Source organism: Pseudomyrmex gracilis, unplaced genomic scaffold, assembly GCF_002006095.1.
Source record: "Pseudomyrmex gracilis isolate BER0280 unplaced genomic scaffold, ASM200609v1 scaffold_178, whole genome shotgun sequence".
NCBI classification, from domain to species: domain Eukaryota; kingdom Metazoa; phylum Arthropoda; class Insecta; order Hymenoptera; family Formicidae; genus Pseudomyrmex; species Pseudomyrmex gracilis.
The window spans coordinates 173829-190961 of NW_018020762.1; the positions used below are offsets into that span (position 1 = coordinate 173829).

General features: G+C 37.7%; 1 protein-coding gene across 2 annotated transcripts; it reads right to left on the bottom strand.

The window, feature by feature from the left end:
- Window positions 1-563: 563 nt before the first annotated feature.
- LOC109857907 (rotatin) lies at window positions 564-10175 on the bottom strand. Of its 2 annotated transcripts, none has more exons than XM_020434687.1 (27): window positions 9873-10175; window positions 9612-9796; window positions 9282-9416; window positions 9015-9148; window positions 8441-8864; window positions 8259-8351; window positions 7663-8187; window positions 7115-7591; window positions 6801-7010; window positions 6524-6733; window positions 6038-6350; window positions 5696-5917; window positions 5401-5611; window positions 5054-5226; window positions 4729-4965; window positions 4387-4610; window positions 4016-4309; window positions 3658-3880; window positions 3397-3565; window positions 3134-3333; window positions 2745-3049; window positions 2261-2578; window positions 1948-2158; window positions 1608-1834; window positions 1371-1511; window positions 1135-1264; window positions 564-1038 (listed from the first exon to the last, which is right to left on the bottom strand). In XM_020434687.1, the coding sequence occupies exons 1-27, from the start codon at window positions 9913-9915 to the stop codon at window positions 773-775; spliced, it is 6300 nt and encodes a 2099-aa protein (XP_020290276.1). In that variant the 5' UTR covers window positions 9916-10175; the 3' UTR covers window positions 564-772. The 2 variants fall into 2 exon arrangements, with proteins under 2 accessions (XP_020290276.1, XP_020290275.1); XM_020434686.1 differs by having other exon boundaries at window positions 5353-5611.
- Between the last annotated feature and the right edge of the window lie 6958 nt (window positions 10176-17133).

A 17133-nucleotide genomic window follows, 5' to 3' on the forward strand; every position in this document is an offset into this window, starting at 1 on the left:
ATTGACAAATTATTGAAAGAATGTAAGAGAATTAAGCAAGAGAGAGAGAAATAGCAAGAGAATTGAGCGAATAAGGTGAGTTGCGCGTCCTCCGAGAGCTTCGGAAATTCACTGAAAGTATCAGGATCACATGTAGAGCGAAGAGGTAACGCGAGAGGTATCTGTGGGCGAGGCTACGCGTCCCCCCATCACCTCCTACGCGCCGTGAGTCGCGCGGTGATTGGCTGAGGCGCGAGCGCTCCATAATGGCCGACGCGCGTGCTCCGTAATGGCTGCCGCGCGCGGGGTGGGGTCAAGCGCGCTATAGACACGCCCAGGAGCTGGCGCGTATACCTACTCGCAAGACATACTTCCCTGATACCTTCGCTCGATTTCAGCTCGTTTTCTGCGTCCCATAGTTTCCAACGACCAAGACTATTACGCGTAAATCTTGTGCTCTCGTTCGCTTGATTATTTATTATCGTGTAAAATAAAATAAAGAGAGAAAGGCAGATAATAAATAAATAAAAAAATAAATAAATAAATATAAATAACGGACGAAATATTATGCAAGTCTTTTATTTTCAATACTTATCGAATATTGTGTCGAATTTTGTGTAGATTTTTATTGTACCAATATGTATAAAAATATTACATTGTTATTTTACAAAATTGATTTTCTTGGAAGTAGTCACGTATATTCACGTGTAATCACTCGGTTTTTTGATGTAAATTTTATATCTTACATTACATAAATTATCTACCTACTCTAATATAAATGTACCTATCAGCTTTACTTTTCTTGTATCTTACACGGAGCTACACTGAGAGCTTCGAGCACCGTATTCAACATATCAATTTGCATTTTTTTATCGCCGTCGGCGTCCAACACGCATCTACCGAGAGCTTTTCGAATGCTCTGAGAGAATCCGGCGCTACGTGCGATAAGCTTTCCTTTCTGATTGTTGCTGATCAGAGCCAGCAACATGCAACTAGCTAAATTAATCTCACACGACGATCCGGTCTTGAAGATGTCGTGTAGCAAATTTATAAAATCCACTGGAAAAAGAGTAGCACACAAAGATACGATAAATAGTTTTGTTGTTGGAAATCAGAAAAATTCAAAAGAAAAACATAACGACGGTTCATCATTACCCGAACTAAGAAATCGAGGTCGATTGGCTTTGTTGAACGTTAAATTGCGAAGTATCGATACGGCGAGAACTCTATTCACGCGCGAAGAGCATCTTGCCAGATGCAATAAAACATCCATAGCGTCAGTGGCCTAAAAGAATATGGATAAAAATGTTTTTTGAAGAAAAAAGTAACATATTTTTTATACCTGCACGTTGTTGCTTGTCCTTAATATTAATTCGCGTCGTTAATCTTACCTTTGGCACGCATAACTGTCCTTCCTCGTAATAGGTGAAGTCCATCACAAACTCGAGGCAATACATTTCCACCAACGGCCACGGTTTCAATCTTTTGGTCACACTGGGATGTATTTTTGTAAAAAACTGAAGAAGATTACTCTGGAATAAACAAATTAATTAAATTGTTGCTTGATCGAGTGAGTTTGTCAGACAAAAAGAACAAAAAATAAACGAACATATGTAAAAAAACGTTACCTTCGAAATGCAAACTCTGCACTCGTAAGCGCGCAAAACATTTCGCAGGATCTGGAAGGCGAAGAGCATCTTGTCGTTGTCGAAAAGTTGAATCGAAACGTTGACTTTTTCTATTTCTTTGGACGATATTTGTATAACTACGTGTATCAGCGAATACGTGGTCGGCGATTTTCTCAATCCAGTTCCCGGCAGTGTCGTCGTTAACGTCAAAGACTGCGCGACTATATCTTGACACGTCAACAAATTTGAATAAAAAAATTGCGTAACAAAGAGAAATTAAAAAAAAAAAAACAAAAAGATTCCGATTAATTTTGACACACATCTCAATATGACATATTACCATCTTCGGCAGGTAATCTCGCTGTGAACGACGCCAATAATTTTAAGGCGTTCGTTGATATCGTTTTGTTTAACGCTATCCAAGCCCACAATTTGTGCAAAATATCCGCCAAACCTTTCCTCGCCAGATCTATTTTAACAATCGCGCTTTTGTACATGAAGTTCAGCAGAAGCAAGAAAATACTGTTGGCATCGTTCAGCAAAGGATGACTCTGCGCAACGAAAAAGAGAAATGATACTTTATATCTGAAGCAAGTAAAATTGTGGCCAAAAAAACATTCAAGCGTCTTCCGAGAAAACTTCTGATTTTGCACCTTCTTCTCCGCGTGTTTCTTATAGATTTCGAACGGTTGAAGATTCAGTTGAACGTACAGTTCTTTCAGGATCATCAGTGCGGTTTCAGAAAGATCAACTTCTTCCAGCGCCGTTTGTTTAGCCGCCTTCGATACGTACAACAAATTAGTAAAAGCAGCCACGATGACGATCTTGTCTTCCGATTGTTTGCAGTTCTTCTTGGACGTCGCATAATTGTGAGCGACGAAAAGATTCATCAGGAGTTCGCACAATTCGCCGCCTATCGCAATCTTCCCAATCGGCGGATTGTCGTCGTCCGCGTGTGAATCTTCTTCTTCCTTATTGTTGTTAAAAAAATACAAAAGCAGTCTCGAAAAAAATTCAAACATTTTAAACTGACTTAAATTTATAAACAAAATACGCACGTTCGTGTTGATTCCCTTATTGTGTTTCTGAGAGTTTGAGATAGTAATTTTTATTATTTGACAAGATTAAGTCTCTTACGTTAATTTTCTTGGGAGAATCAAGCACCGCGCGCAAAGAGACCCCGTTTCTTTCCAGAGTAGAATTTTGAATGTCTTGAGCCAGTAGAAAGGACAAGCAATCGATAGCGCTCATTCTCAGATCTGTCGTGGAATCCTTTATCGCTACGCATATCGAATTCATAACGAGCATCGGGTTGCACAACTGCAGCGCAGTTTGAACAGCCTCGAAGTGCTGATCTTCCGTTAACGAGAGCGCGGCTATGAACTTGTAGATCTCCGTCCACAGTCTATTGCGTAGGTACATCAGGCGCGGTTCGTCGCATTCTAAGAAAATTAAACGCGAAGGATCATCAGGAAAGACACGCGGCGATACATCCATGGGGGGGGTAGTTCACTCGCAACACTTACGACACAAGTCGACGTTCAAGAAGCGAAACAAAACGTCGAGTAACTCCGGAGGAAAACGAACAACGATGGCGTACTCGTTACTGTGTATCAAACAGCTAGTAAAAACCGTACAAATACTAACGTACATTTCCAATACGTTGGAATAGTGACTTGAAGTTTTTCTGCTCTCAGCGTTCGTTTGATTCGCGAGCATGAGACACCTGATATAAAACGATATAAATAAAAACAAGATATTTTTGCGCACATACGTGAGAATAATGTACCTGAATAAAGACTTGTCGACGGAATGTTCGTAAATTTGTTGCACCACCTCGTGCTGTCCGATAGTGAATATTAAATTGTACAACAAACTGCAAACAGCCGTGACGAGCGAAGGCGTCGCTATTAACTCCATAGAACTGTCCATGTCTGTTACTTCCAAATCCAGAGACACTGAGCAGCAAGAAAACAATAAATTTTAAGTTGCATAAATTGTGTACAAATATGCTCGGTCTAAAGCACGTGAATGAATATACTGCATTTACAGATTTGTGATTCATCCTGACAGTTGTACAAACGCCATATGTTATGCGGCACCGGTACAATGTACTCGGATTGCATGTTGGTTTTGTCACCGTCCTGATATTCCGACTGTTCGGTATCTAACGTGGTCGCAGTATAGATATTGGAACACAGAGCGCTGATTTCGTCATAGGTGTTATGTTGCTCGATGTACGTCAAAATAGCTTGCGACTGCAAAGAATGTTCCTAAAAAAAAAAACATCTGGGAAATTATCTTCTCATCTTTTAAGCTCGCGCTTGAGAACCACAAGGACACAACAAATCATCTATTTACAAATTATTACACGCAAACAACACACGGTACGTGTTCACTATGCTTACACACTGAACAGTCAAGGAACTGCAGTTTTTCAACAAGTTGCAAAATGCTATACACGCGTGTTCTTTCACCAAACAGGCCTCCTCTCGATCGGTGACACACTGAAGCAACATATGACACAGATCACTCGGTGCCATCGCGATTAGATTGAGAAGTTGCGGTACAATGTGCATTATGTTCATCAAACCTGCCAGGAATTGCAAGACCGAAGCGCGAACCAGAGGATCCCTGCTTCGCAATAACATGGGCAACCACTTTAACGTGCGATCTTCCTCGCACCAAAATGCCGTCCACAACTGCAACGCAACATGTGGATATTGTGAAGAAGATCTGCTTGCGAAGAACGCGTCCTAAAAGTGACGGGAATACTCACGTGCTTGTTGAAACAGATTTGCATCTGATGTAACAAATGATTGAGACATATTATCGAGTTTCTCGTTATCGACAATCCCATAAAATTAAACTGACCGGCATTGTAGAAGGAGCTGATTAGTTCTAGGAGCGCGTTGCACAGGGATTCTAATAGATTCTTGTGATTTTCCCATTCGCACTGTCCGATCAGATACATCAGACACGACAACAACCAATCGAGATACGCTGTAAAAAAAACAAACAAAAACACTAATTCCAAAAACCTGGCGAAAATATAAAATGGCGTGGCTCGATAAAATTGTAGAAATTGCGCGCGATAAGAATGCAAGTCAAGTGACCTAACCGAGATTGTAGTAACGCTGATTTCCAAAAGACGTCGAAACAGCAAATTCCACGAACAATATCCAAGTGTTCTTAGGTTCGTCGTTAAATACTTGAATGCTCTCGATCGCCGCACACATGCGTACCAATCTAAGTACCGATTGGTAAACATTTCGACTGTTAACTTCCGAATTTGTAAACAGATCCGCCAACGATCCCGTCATATTTTTCAGGATCTTACTGATCCACAAACTTTTTCCTGAGAATGATTTAGAAAGATCGATTTTCATTGCAACACCCTGTAACTTCTCTCGTTTTGAGAAATTGAATGATATTTTTTTTCTTACTGTTTCTCATAACATTCAGATACAATTGTAAAAATATCAACAGATCCACAAATAAATCGCAGTCCTCCTTGATCGTGGGATACAGCGACAAAAATCGTTCGAACGTTTCCTCCCACGGTAGCGATCCGATATCTTCGTCCTTGTGTTGCAGTGCTTTGTAAAAATTTAAATACCTGAAAAAACAATTAAAAACATTTGAAGCCAAATAGTAAACCAATATTGCGCGCGCGCGTGACGTTTCAATTTCAACCGATATGTGACTGAAACAATAAAAAACATAAAAAACAATAAAAATTTACATTGTGAGATAATCAAGCGCGCACGTAACGTCGTTGTGTGTCTTTGACCTTTGAATATTGAAAAGCTGCTGCTGACAGCAATAAAAAGGAAAGCTATTTCGTAGAGAATAAAGGTCATGTTCGGTGGTCATTAATTTCTGCGAAATCTCATAGGTCCTTAAATCGTCCAACGTTTTCCACAATATCTTTACGCCGTAACAATTCCACGCCCAATATTGTCGGATAAAAGTTATGACTTCCGGATTGCTGGTGTGAAGCACTACAAAACAAATTGTAACAAAAATTGTTTATTTTACATCGCAGGGAAATATACGTTTGCAGACGCAATTACAAAACTACCGACGCGCCATATCGGATTGTCTGTGTTTACTGGTCTTCCAGTGATATGTGCATTCAAACGGCAGTTTCATTTTTGTCACGATAATGTGCGGTAACGATATATGTAACGCGACGCTGTTCTTCGTGTCTTCTTCGTGAACTCTTACGTCACCGCTAAAGAGAAGCATGCACAGCAGTTGCGCGCCGTCAATTTTCACACACTCGTTGTTGGGAAACAAAAACAGACCTGAGACACAAAACATTCTCGTATTATAATTTTTATATCGTTTCACGAAGATATAAAAATATTTTGACACATCAAATATCGACATTTTTAGAAGATTGTGTTAACTCAAAGTGCGCTTACTTCTTACAACATTTAACAGAACGTCAATATTGACCGACAACTCGTGTCGTACGGAATTGTTGAAAAATACGAGTTGCTTCAATATGTTGATGATTGGTATCACAGAATCCGGATAGTTTTCGCACTCCTTTTCTATCAAAGCTTTGTTAAAAATATCCAAGATCAATGGCAATCCGTTTTTACTAAGGAACAAGTTGTGCAACGAATGATCGGAAAGCATTACGCTAATCTGCACCAATTCGTTCTTTCGTATCTTTGGATCGACAATGTGGGACTCGCTCAACATTTCTAATACTATTAACAGATTGCTCCTCTGCAAAAAAAAAAAAAAAAATACATTTTTGTGAGTAATATCTAAAATCGCGCGTGTAAGCAAAATCTAAAGAAACGAGAGAAACAAAATTTCAATTGATTATGATTCTCTAAATATAAATAAATAAAAGAATTTTTAAAAATACATTATGTATAAACAAAATTATATATAACCTCATAATTTCCTTTTGCACGCTTAACGCTTAAAGTTTTGTACTCAAATATGCAAAGAGAACCGAGAGGCAAGCCGTGCAAGGATGACAGACGTGGCAATTTCTTGAGAGAATCCTTTTCCATTTGGAGAAGCCAGATCAGGCGATATATCGCTTCTTCTCGAATTTCGCCGCACGGCGAGTAAAGAAATCTCAAATTACCTTTTAACACCTGAAATTCAAAAGCTTTAGAAAAAAATAACTAAATAAAAAAACATATTAAATAGAAGATTTAATACCTCGATAAATGGCAACTGTATGTCATTGGACACGTCGGGGTCAAACATCTTTGTTATGCACTGCCCTAAAGGTGTGCGAGTATCAGCGTGGCACTGTAGAAGATGCAGCACAGGAATAAGAGTTTCTAAAACTTGCAACCATCTCTTTTCGCCCATTTGTATTTTTCCTTTTAATATAAACACTATTATATCGTTCGACATTTCCCGTATCTAAATGTCAAATAAAAAATAAATAACGTAAATCATATAAAACTTTTCGTGTAAATTAAATTTTGCACAAATACAATTTCTCGTATGAAAGAAATGTTTCTTACTCCGCTGTCCTCGCTTGTTAATCCGTGACAAATAATTTCCGCGAGAACGCTCGGTCTGAGTAAGAACGTCAAGCTTTCCGACGACAGTTTTTCACCGACGTATTCAACTCCCAAAATATTCTTAACGAGAGTGTAACACTCGACGTAAGTCGCGTGTTGAATATCTACGTCTCCGTGTGCCAATAAGCTAAGTATTAATTTTGTTCCTAATTCAGTTTCTTTGCCGGTTGAAAAACATTGAAAACTGCTTCGTAAAAATTTTACAGCTGTCTTAATGACAGTCAAGTTTTTGTGGTACGATAAACTCAATGTGGACTGGTATAATATTTTCAATGTTTCTAAGAAAGATTCGGCAGACGATTCCGTTAGTTCTTCCGATTTTTTCAATATAGTGATAGCCGCCACCATTGATCTCGTAACAGTTTTAACTTCGTCAAAAAGTTCTATCGACGCTACTTCTTCGTCGCCCCGAAATTCCTATAAATTAAAAAAATTGTAATCAGAAAATGACTGAGTGAAAAAAAAAATTTAACAGCCGATTTTCTTACGCGAGCGTATTCCAAAAGCAACGAGTGCAATGGTTGGTGCAACAGAGACATCGGTGCGTCCATGATAGCTCCTCTTATGGACACTTTCAGGGCATCCGGTATTACAATGTTTGCTAGCTCTAGCGGCACAATATTGCTCAACAATTTCATTATAGTAGTAGCGAGCTGTAAGTACGTTATCCTCAAGTGATCCGTAATACTGTAGCCTCGAAAATACTCCATCACTTCTCCCAACAGATTAAACAGTTCTTTCAAGTCGTTCTTTGTTCTCAACGCCGTGACGTCATTGCACAGCCAAATGTTGGGCATTACGCTAATAATTAACAATTGCACTAACTCGTGAGCCAAGTCAGTGATGTATCTAACGTCTCGTAGAGGAAAATTCGTATCAACTGGTATGCTTAACTGAGCGAGAACGTATTTCAGAGTCTCTATACAATAAACCGGTAAAAACATTTGCTGCAGTTGCAAAAGCGAATCGTCAACCACAGTTTCGCTAGTACTCTGACTCCTATTGCTTGTTCCCTTAAAATAATTAGCTACGATAATACAAATATAAGAATACAGAAATTGATAACAATAGAGATTAAACTTACTGTCGACTGATACACTTGGTAATTAGCCTCGGGCCCATTGCTATCCGGGCCATCTTCAGCTTCCAAAGATACGAAAGCATTATCATTCAGCAACTACATAAACAAATATTTTCAAGAAAGATCAAATTGAAATAATTAAACGTTAAAGTCAAAAACTTCTTACTGCCAATTATTTTGCTTACTTTTTGCTTTTTATTTGCCACACAGGGTTCACAATAATAATAAATGCGAAATCTTAAGGATCGAGTAAGTTTACGCAAAGTCTTCAATACAGTTGGAACTACAGACTGGATGTTAGCTTCGAGCATACTGTTTGTTCTCAGAATATTGTGAAATATTGTAATTATTGTTGGTCGTTGGAGAAAGACCTCCGCTGGAAAGTCTTGCATCATAACATCCATTATAAATTGACATGTGTTCAAGATGGTCTTAGTATCGTTGCTTTTATTAAGCTCTTGCTCGGTTGCGGTAAGCACTGCTATATCTGTTGTAACTAGCGGTTGCCATGGCAATACCAACCATTTAATACCACCTACTGGCGATTCCGAAACTTGTCTGCCACTTTCGAGCTTTGATTCTGATGATGTTTCATTCGTTTGGGTTGTGCTACACATACAATTCAAAATTGCTCAAGTAAGAAAAAAAATAACTTATACAAACATAACTCATGCGATGATTATTTGTTATTGCACATTTAATAGCGTACAATAACAGGTCTCTCTTTAGCATTTAGTATTTCAGTGTTACTTTACTTACTTCAAGATAAATGCAGAATTAAAGGTATTAGAGGAACTTTTAGAATTTTCATTTCCCGAAGATTCCACGCTATAAATCTCATGGTTTGCGAATTTTTGTGATTTATATTTATTAACTGTGTTTCTAGTAGATCCCTGCAACATGTATAATACTTTGTTTTTCTGAATATTCATAATAATAATAATCAATATCAGTGAACTGTAATCAGACAATATCACATCTCGCTACATGTATAAATTTGTTATTCTATATGTTTTATTTTCTTACTCCTAGTTGAAGTAAAGCTTGTTCAATTTCATCCAATATTTCGTGAAATTCCGGCGACAACTTTCTTCTTAAATTATCAAGTTCATTTTGAAACTTTGACTTGCCAAACGCATATACATAGCCACTGGGATCAGCCTTAAAATGAAGATTGCACGTTAATCACAATACAGCAAATTAAACAAATAAGAAAAACTATTCTAAAAAACTATCTCAACAATGTTGTTTAAAAACTAATTTAAATAGTAACGCCCTAATTAAAGAAAGACATGTGACAGGTCTCGCTCTCTCTAACCAGATGTACTATTTTTAAATAGTTTTTAATATATTTACTTTTACCAGACGCTGCAACAAGTTTAGCACTTTCTCCGGGTGCGGACAGGTGTTAAATGTAAACCAATTGAACAGTCCCTGAATAATCTCATTTTTTATAGCGTCGCACTCGCACACAAAACCGAGATCGTACTTGGTAATAATATTGAGCAAAGCTCGCACTCGTATCTCAACAATACTGTGACCTGTATAAAATCAATGCGTTATTCTCAGAGTTCGGCTCGATAGATTATAGATAAATACGCCACTCGTGTTGTTTACCTAATTTTTTCACGTGAACGGGAGTTATTCCAAAACCCAACATTGTAAACAAACGCAATGATTCATGTGGGGGTTCGTAAGTTTATCAACATTCCTTCCTCTTCGCCCGAACTTTGATCGGTGAAAAATTCGCGTCAAAACGCATTCAGTTTTACATATGTTACGGTACTTTGACCACCGTTCGTCGCGCAGTTTGTTTGACAGTTTTGACATACGATTCCGTGAACTTTCAAAACACCGCGAAGGCGACAATTCTGGCGGCAAGCGAATAAAGGTTTGGTTTGGTGCGCTTGTGGCTCTTGGACCTATAACGATTAGTCCATACGCCAGGCAAGTGAACAAATTTTCCTCAAACCCAAGATCAACAAAACGCGAGAGATACGCTTCTGTTTCTCCGGAGAGAAGACTCCGTTCCGATTGGACTAGGCGAGGACAAAGGCTTGTTTTCACGAGCCAATCGCGCGGTCCTCGCTCTCGTATCTCGAGATTTTACGAGAGCCAATCACGTGATACGACGGAAAACTCCGAACCCGAGGTGGTAAGAGAAAGTTGCGTTAGATGGCGCCTCTGTTACTGTCGCCTATGTTCAGCGCGGTGGGCGCCAAGTCGTTTCGATCAAATATTAACAGTGCGCAAATCCGGGGAAAATGTAATTACGGTGTTTAATTAAAACATTCGCGGTAATATGCTAAACGGACGTGTGGAATCCGATACTTTGGACCGAGCACGGTCGCCGATGATGGGAGAAAGGACGAAGTCGGCCGACTCTCTCAGCGATATCGACGACGAGAAACAAAAAAAGTTGGTTTTCTTCAAAGTCCCATTTAATTCATCTTACGAAATTACAAGGATAAGTTGAAGCATATGTTCGTCGCTAACAAGGTACGTGTAGGTAGTAGTATTACAATCGTTCGAATTTTTTTTACGACACTGAATTACATAAATTTGTATATGTACACATCATTTAACTGCATATAAACATACAAAAAGAGTTACGAGATTTGCTAATCGATTGGCTCGATCAGAGCCGAAATTAACAACGCGATCTAAGTGTCGTTCGGGATTCGGCATCTTTCGGATATTGCAGTTTTTTTTTTCTTTTTTTTTTACGTCAAGTGTTTACATAGTGCAGCTCGAAGAGTCTCCTCAAGTGATAGAGAAATCTTGTCATCCCGTGAGACTCGGTGAGAAAAAACATAGAGTATGTCGTAAAACGAAAAAAAAAAAAATGAAGAAGGTGTAAAAAGTGTATATATATATGTATATGTAATTTCCAAAAATATATTTGTACAAAATGATTTTTTTTCCGTCAAATATCGTCTTTTGTTTTCGCGCGCGACGAAGTTGAAGCGAAAAGAAATGACTTTCAGAAAATTTTGTTGATATAAATCACTAAAAAAAAAAAAAACAACACGCGAGCGAGAAATATATTGCGGCAACGATTTGCGGGAACAATAATATAATTATTAACGTTAACATCGCGGGTTTCGCTTACGGGATGACCGATAAAATAAAGCGCCCGAATAAAAAATTGCGTTCCGATACAAATATATATATATGTATACAAATTATATGTACGATCCGAAAGTATCTTCCCACGCGCTAATGATACGATATTAACGAAACGTTATATAGCGCGTTTGTGCTTGCAATTCGGTTCGTGTTTTGCTTGGTTCGTTTACAGCCGGCTGCCATAAAAAACGTGATTTATGACGCTTTGTGTAAGTATGTGTGTGTGTGTGTGTGTGTGTGACGGCGAGGGTGGTTGGAAATAAGCCATCAATGAAATGATCGTGCAACGGAGAGGAGCGCGCGCGTCGCTCGCGCTTTTTTCTCACGCAATTACGTAATTATATAGCCGGTATTCACGGTCGAGTCTTATGTTTGCGGGGGGTAGGGTCTTAAGTTCGTCTTCGGACGCTCTGTAGCCAGTAAAAAAAAAAAAAAAAAGAACGCACTTCATCTCACGACGAACCAAGAGCCGATTTCAAGAGCCGACTGTAAATGTCGCTATATATTTATGTGTATATATATATAATAAAACATTATATACAGGGTGTCTTCAACTCACTGCGGAAGATGTCTCAATAACTTGGAACGTTCCAGAGAATTTGTCGTTAAATATTTTCCGGCAGGAAGGTAGGTAAAGTATTTTGGAATATATATATCTTGTATATTGTATACACATATCTACATAATCGCGCAGAAAAAAAAAAAAAACGCGATGCGACACCTAAAATTCGTTATTAATCGCATAACTACGCGGAGAGAAAGAGAGAGAGAGAGAGAGAATTGCTCTTACACTCTAGCTAATACACAGATCGATTTTCACACACAGAATAATAACAAGCGAAGCTCGATCACACTCTTGTAAAATCCGGCGCTCACACTGTATTCTTTTAGTGATGCACGTCTGCATCAATGAAGTTACATCAGAGAGAAATCGATAGCATCTTTTTTTTTTTTTTCGGACGCGACGTATACAATTTATATCTCGATGTTTATTTCTCTCACTCTCGATTCGACAGAGCTCTCTCCCCCTTTTGTTTTTTTTTTTTTTGTTTTCCTCTTCTCTATTTCACTTTCGTTTCCCGTCAGGGATTAATCTCCGAATAAACAATATTTTTTTCGCAAAACTCATCCCGATGGAACGCCGTGATCACATACTGTTTACCAAAGAGCATTTACCGATCGCATCATCCCAGCCCCATTCACGCACAGAAAGAAAGAGAGAGAGAGAGAGAGCTCGGCCACGTTCGTGATATTATGGTCAGAGTTTTTATTACGCATATTAGAATTATTGCTTTTCGTTACCACTCGATTAAATGCACATGCGACGACTTCGGTTCGCGCGTGAGAAAAAAAAACGCGATTCGCAAATATATAAACTTTGTTCTTTCTTCTTCTTCGTTCCGAAGTTTCCTCTCGCATTTGATCTACAAATTGCGCGTCAAATACACACATGATGTAATTCTATATATATAAACGTTTATATCATATTAAAAACCTATTTTAATCTCCATCTTTGTAGCAAACTTCGCAAATCCAATAGAAACGCAAATCAATTATCGATGCGCAAAATTGCGATGTCGCAACACAGTTTGGTGCAACAAGAGTCCTAAATATATTTATTCGTTTACACATTTTTATTTCATCGTGCAAGACCAAAGCTCTGATCAGACTTTATCGCACGCACGATTTTTTGCGTTTCACTGCGGATTTTCTGCGGGTTGAATTTTGCGACGGGTTTTTTTTTGGTTTTTTTTTGGTGTGTTCGTTTTTTTCTTAATTACTTATTACTTTCGCAATAACACTCGTGTAGCGGCAGATCGACGCGCTGTAACATCTAAGATCTATTTTCCGGACGGGTCTTACGAGTCTTAATAGTCTTGCACGTTTTTTTTTTTTTTTTCAGTTGTTAATAAAATTCGCGCCTCAACAGAGCACCAATGACTTTCGGAAAATCCGCGATTTCACAATATACGCGTACATGTACGAGATTCGTAAAACTTCTCATCTATTATTTAACAAAACTTTGTTTTTTCAATTAAGTTTCTAATTAATAAAATATAATTTTGTGTGTGTGTGTGAGTGCTTTTTGTTTTCCGAGCGAAACAACTTTAATAATAACCACGCTTATCGCGAATGAGATTAAATGTCGAAAGTAATGAGCCCAGGCGTGAAACCATCGACCGTGATTAGTCGAGAAAATGGACGTGAAAAGTAGTTTCGTTCCGACGACACGGATTTTAATAACGCGCCCGTTCACGGATTTACAATATATATAAACGTGCATAGGAACGCGATAAAAGCGTGCGTATTATGTGTGGTTTTAAAGCTACGAGCTCTCTTTGATCTCCTTTTAACCCCTTCCCGACGACGACGACGACGACGACGACGACAACGAACGGTGTTTTTTTTTTTTTTTATATATATATATAAAGTATCGCGGCCCTCGGTATACGACGAAACTCTCGGAGATCTCTGATATATATATAAAAAGCAATGTAAAGATAAAAATTATGTAAATTACAACAATCTTCTCATCTACATCTACACGTTATTTATAGCCTATACACGCGCATAACATGACATTATTATAAATATTCTACAATAAAATCGTTCTCTCTATCAAATATACACGTAACGGTACACACACGGGTAAATTTTGTCACGTAATCGTTGCCCACAAGAGGTTATGCAATTTTTTTTTTTTTTTTTTTTTATTTAATAGAACTACGCGCACATACGCATTTAAAAAAAAATGCGCACGTACTCTTACGCACATATATACTATACTTTATTTCTTGGAGTATCTTTTTAGCGTAATCGCATATCGCTCGCAATGAATTTTTATTACATACACATCTACTAGTTTATATTTGAGCTATCGCGCGATGATCCTAGAAAAGACAATTTTTTCCGCATACCGAGTCTCGCGAAACTGTCGTCGCGTTGAATTTTTTGTTTTTAGAAAATTATTACCACACACGTGACGACATCACGTTTCGAAAGCGCGTTTCCCGTTTGTTGAAAAAACGTGCGTAAATTTCCGGATCCGACGATATAATGTCACAGAATTGAGCAGAAGAAGGGGTTAACAACAATCAGATGATTTGTGAGCGTTGTGTGCGAAATTTCGACTCCGATACATCGAGAAGCAAATTCGATTGTAGCGTGTTTTTCTGCATATACATATACACGCAATCTCTCGTTCCCTCGATACAAATACAGAGAAATCCATAATGCAATATCTTCATTTTGATATTTCTATTAAAATAATATAAATTATCGAGCGAGAATTCCCGATATAAAATGATATTAAATATTCACATGTGCAAATGCGTTTTGAACACATAAAATTACATATTTTGCGATTTAACGTACAAAAGACAGGTTCGTTAATTTCTGCATTCACATTTGTTTCTTTATTAATCTTCTCTTTCTCGTAGATATTAATATATTCAAAATTTTTTTTGCACTAATTTTCCTATCAGTTCCACGTTTCTCTTTCTGTCTCTCTCTCTCTCTTTCTCTCTCGCAACAAAGACAAATTTAATAAATTGAATTTGCATCGCCACTCGATGTAACGGAGGAAGTGAAATGTCGCGGCGTTTATTATAATTGCACGAAGCAAGACCGGTGCTTCACAATCGCGCATAGACGTAACAAAAGGCTAGAAAATCGACTTTGCGAATCGTATATGCAGTTAAACAATTGGACCGAGTATTACAACGTATTAGGGAATTAATTAGTTAGATATACGCCTCACGTCTAAAGAGCGGGGGGCGTACCGGTTTTATTTAAAAGGTACAAGAGAGTGAGAAGCGACACGAGAATATTCGTTTATTCTTTAAAGTGTCCCTATATCTTAAGATATACGAGGAAAGAGAGGAAAGAGGAAAATGGTGCGCGTGTGTTAGGATTATATCACGACGGAAAAACACATATACACGATATATATATCACTATTACAAAAAAGAAAATAATAATAATAAATATTGTTGAAACGTTAATTACAACTGGGCGCGAGTGACAAGTGTGAGAAAACATCGAGTGTCACTTCGTCCGTTTGAGTTCGTTTTTTTTTATTTTCCTTTTTTTTTTAACAATTTACCGTAGACATCAATAATGATAATAATCTTTTTTTTTTTTTTTGTTGAAAGTTTATGGTTTCGTGTGTGAGAACGGTCATGTGTGTGTGTACATGTGTGTGTGTGTGTGTGTGTGCGTGAATCAAGATGTGTTTTCGATCTAGAGCGAAATCGACGAGAGGAAAAGGGAGGGTAATTAGCTTTCCGAATGCAAATGAATTAAACTGAGGATTTCTTCGGCGTGAAATTAACACGTGTACAATACACACAAAATATGTACGCAATATTGAATGATAAATCTCTACGAATTTATCTCCAACGATAAATTGTTATTTTATAAAAAATTTAATCGTGGAAGCGCGGAGTCGTGCTTAATTAATGGTCGCCGTTGTACAACAATTAAAATTTAACAGGATAAATCATTTGATTTTGTATATACACATGTATATATGTTCGATTTGTATACACGTGTATGAACAACAATATAACTTTGCGCGACAAACATTGTAACATGAGTAATATTTTTCAAAGTTGCTCGCTGATATATGTCACTTAGATAACTGCAAGTTATCGGAACGAATAAAACAAAAAATCATCATCACACATACATACGTAGATTTTATGTATTACAGAAATCAGAAGATTCAACAAAAAAAAAAAAAAAGAAAAAACGGTATCGATGATCGCTAAACGGTACATAATACATACGTGACTACAATTACTATCTACGCTTTTTTAAAATACTGCCTTCGGTTTCGATCGACTCCTATCGTTGGAAATCGATGGAATAACTTTGTTCGCACTTATATTATACGTTCCACTTCGGCGTGAAACGAATTCGGGACGAATAAATCGTCCAGGTTCTCTCTCTCGTGTATATAACTCTTCTCTACATGTAATTGTTTTATTAAAACTTACGCGCTAAACTTGTGTATACATGTACTTGTGTACACATATATGTATATATATATATGTGTGTGTGTATATAGATATTGTATGTATACATACAATATATGTCTCAATTCATATATATATATATATATTATATATATATATATATTCATATATATACATACATATAATTTATATGTATTTATATATATAAGATACGGTAAATGCATAATAAATTAATTGTTAATATCGTTATTAAACCTATACATCCTTACGATGCACCGTTAATAACTAGTGATATGTACTCGTTTTGAACTATAGCGTTAGTTTGATGCGATTCTGAGGTGGTGGTTGCGCGGTGGGATCGCCTTTAAAAGATCGAGAAACGATCGGGAAACTCGCGTACGTAACAAATTACGGAAAAAAAAAATCAAAATTATTAAATTATTATTTAATTACCGAACAATTGCAACGCAAGTGCAAAGTACAAAGCTCTGTTATTTGCTTTGCTTTATATGTGTGAGTATTGGAAAATTGTATGTTTTACGGTACGTGTAAAATAATCAGATTCCGCATTTTCGACCGGACCCGCCGGCTCTTTCTTGCTCTGTCCCCCCCTTTCCATTTTCAATCCCGTTCCGCGCGCGTGCAAATTTCGCGCTGTATAGCCACTTGGCGTCGCGCCGTTTCCGTGTTTTATCAAATCAACTCCCGGCCGATTAGGCGAGCGATTTTTACCGGGTCACCGCACAAAAGGCTTTTGTATTCCACCGGAG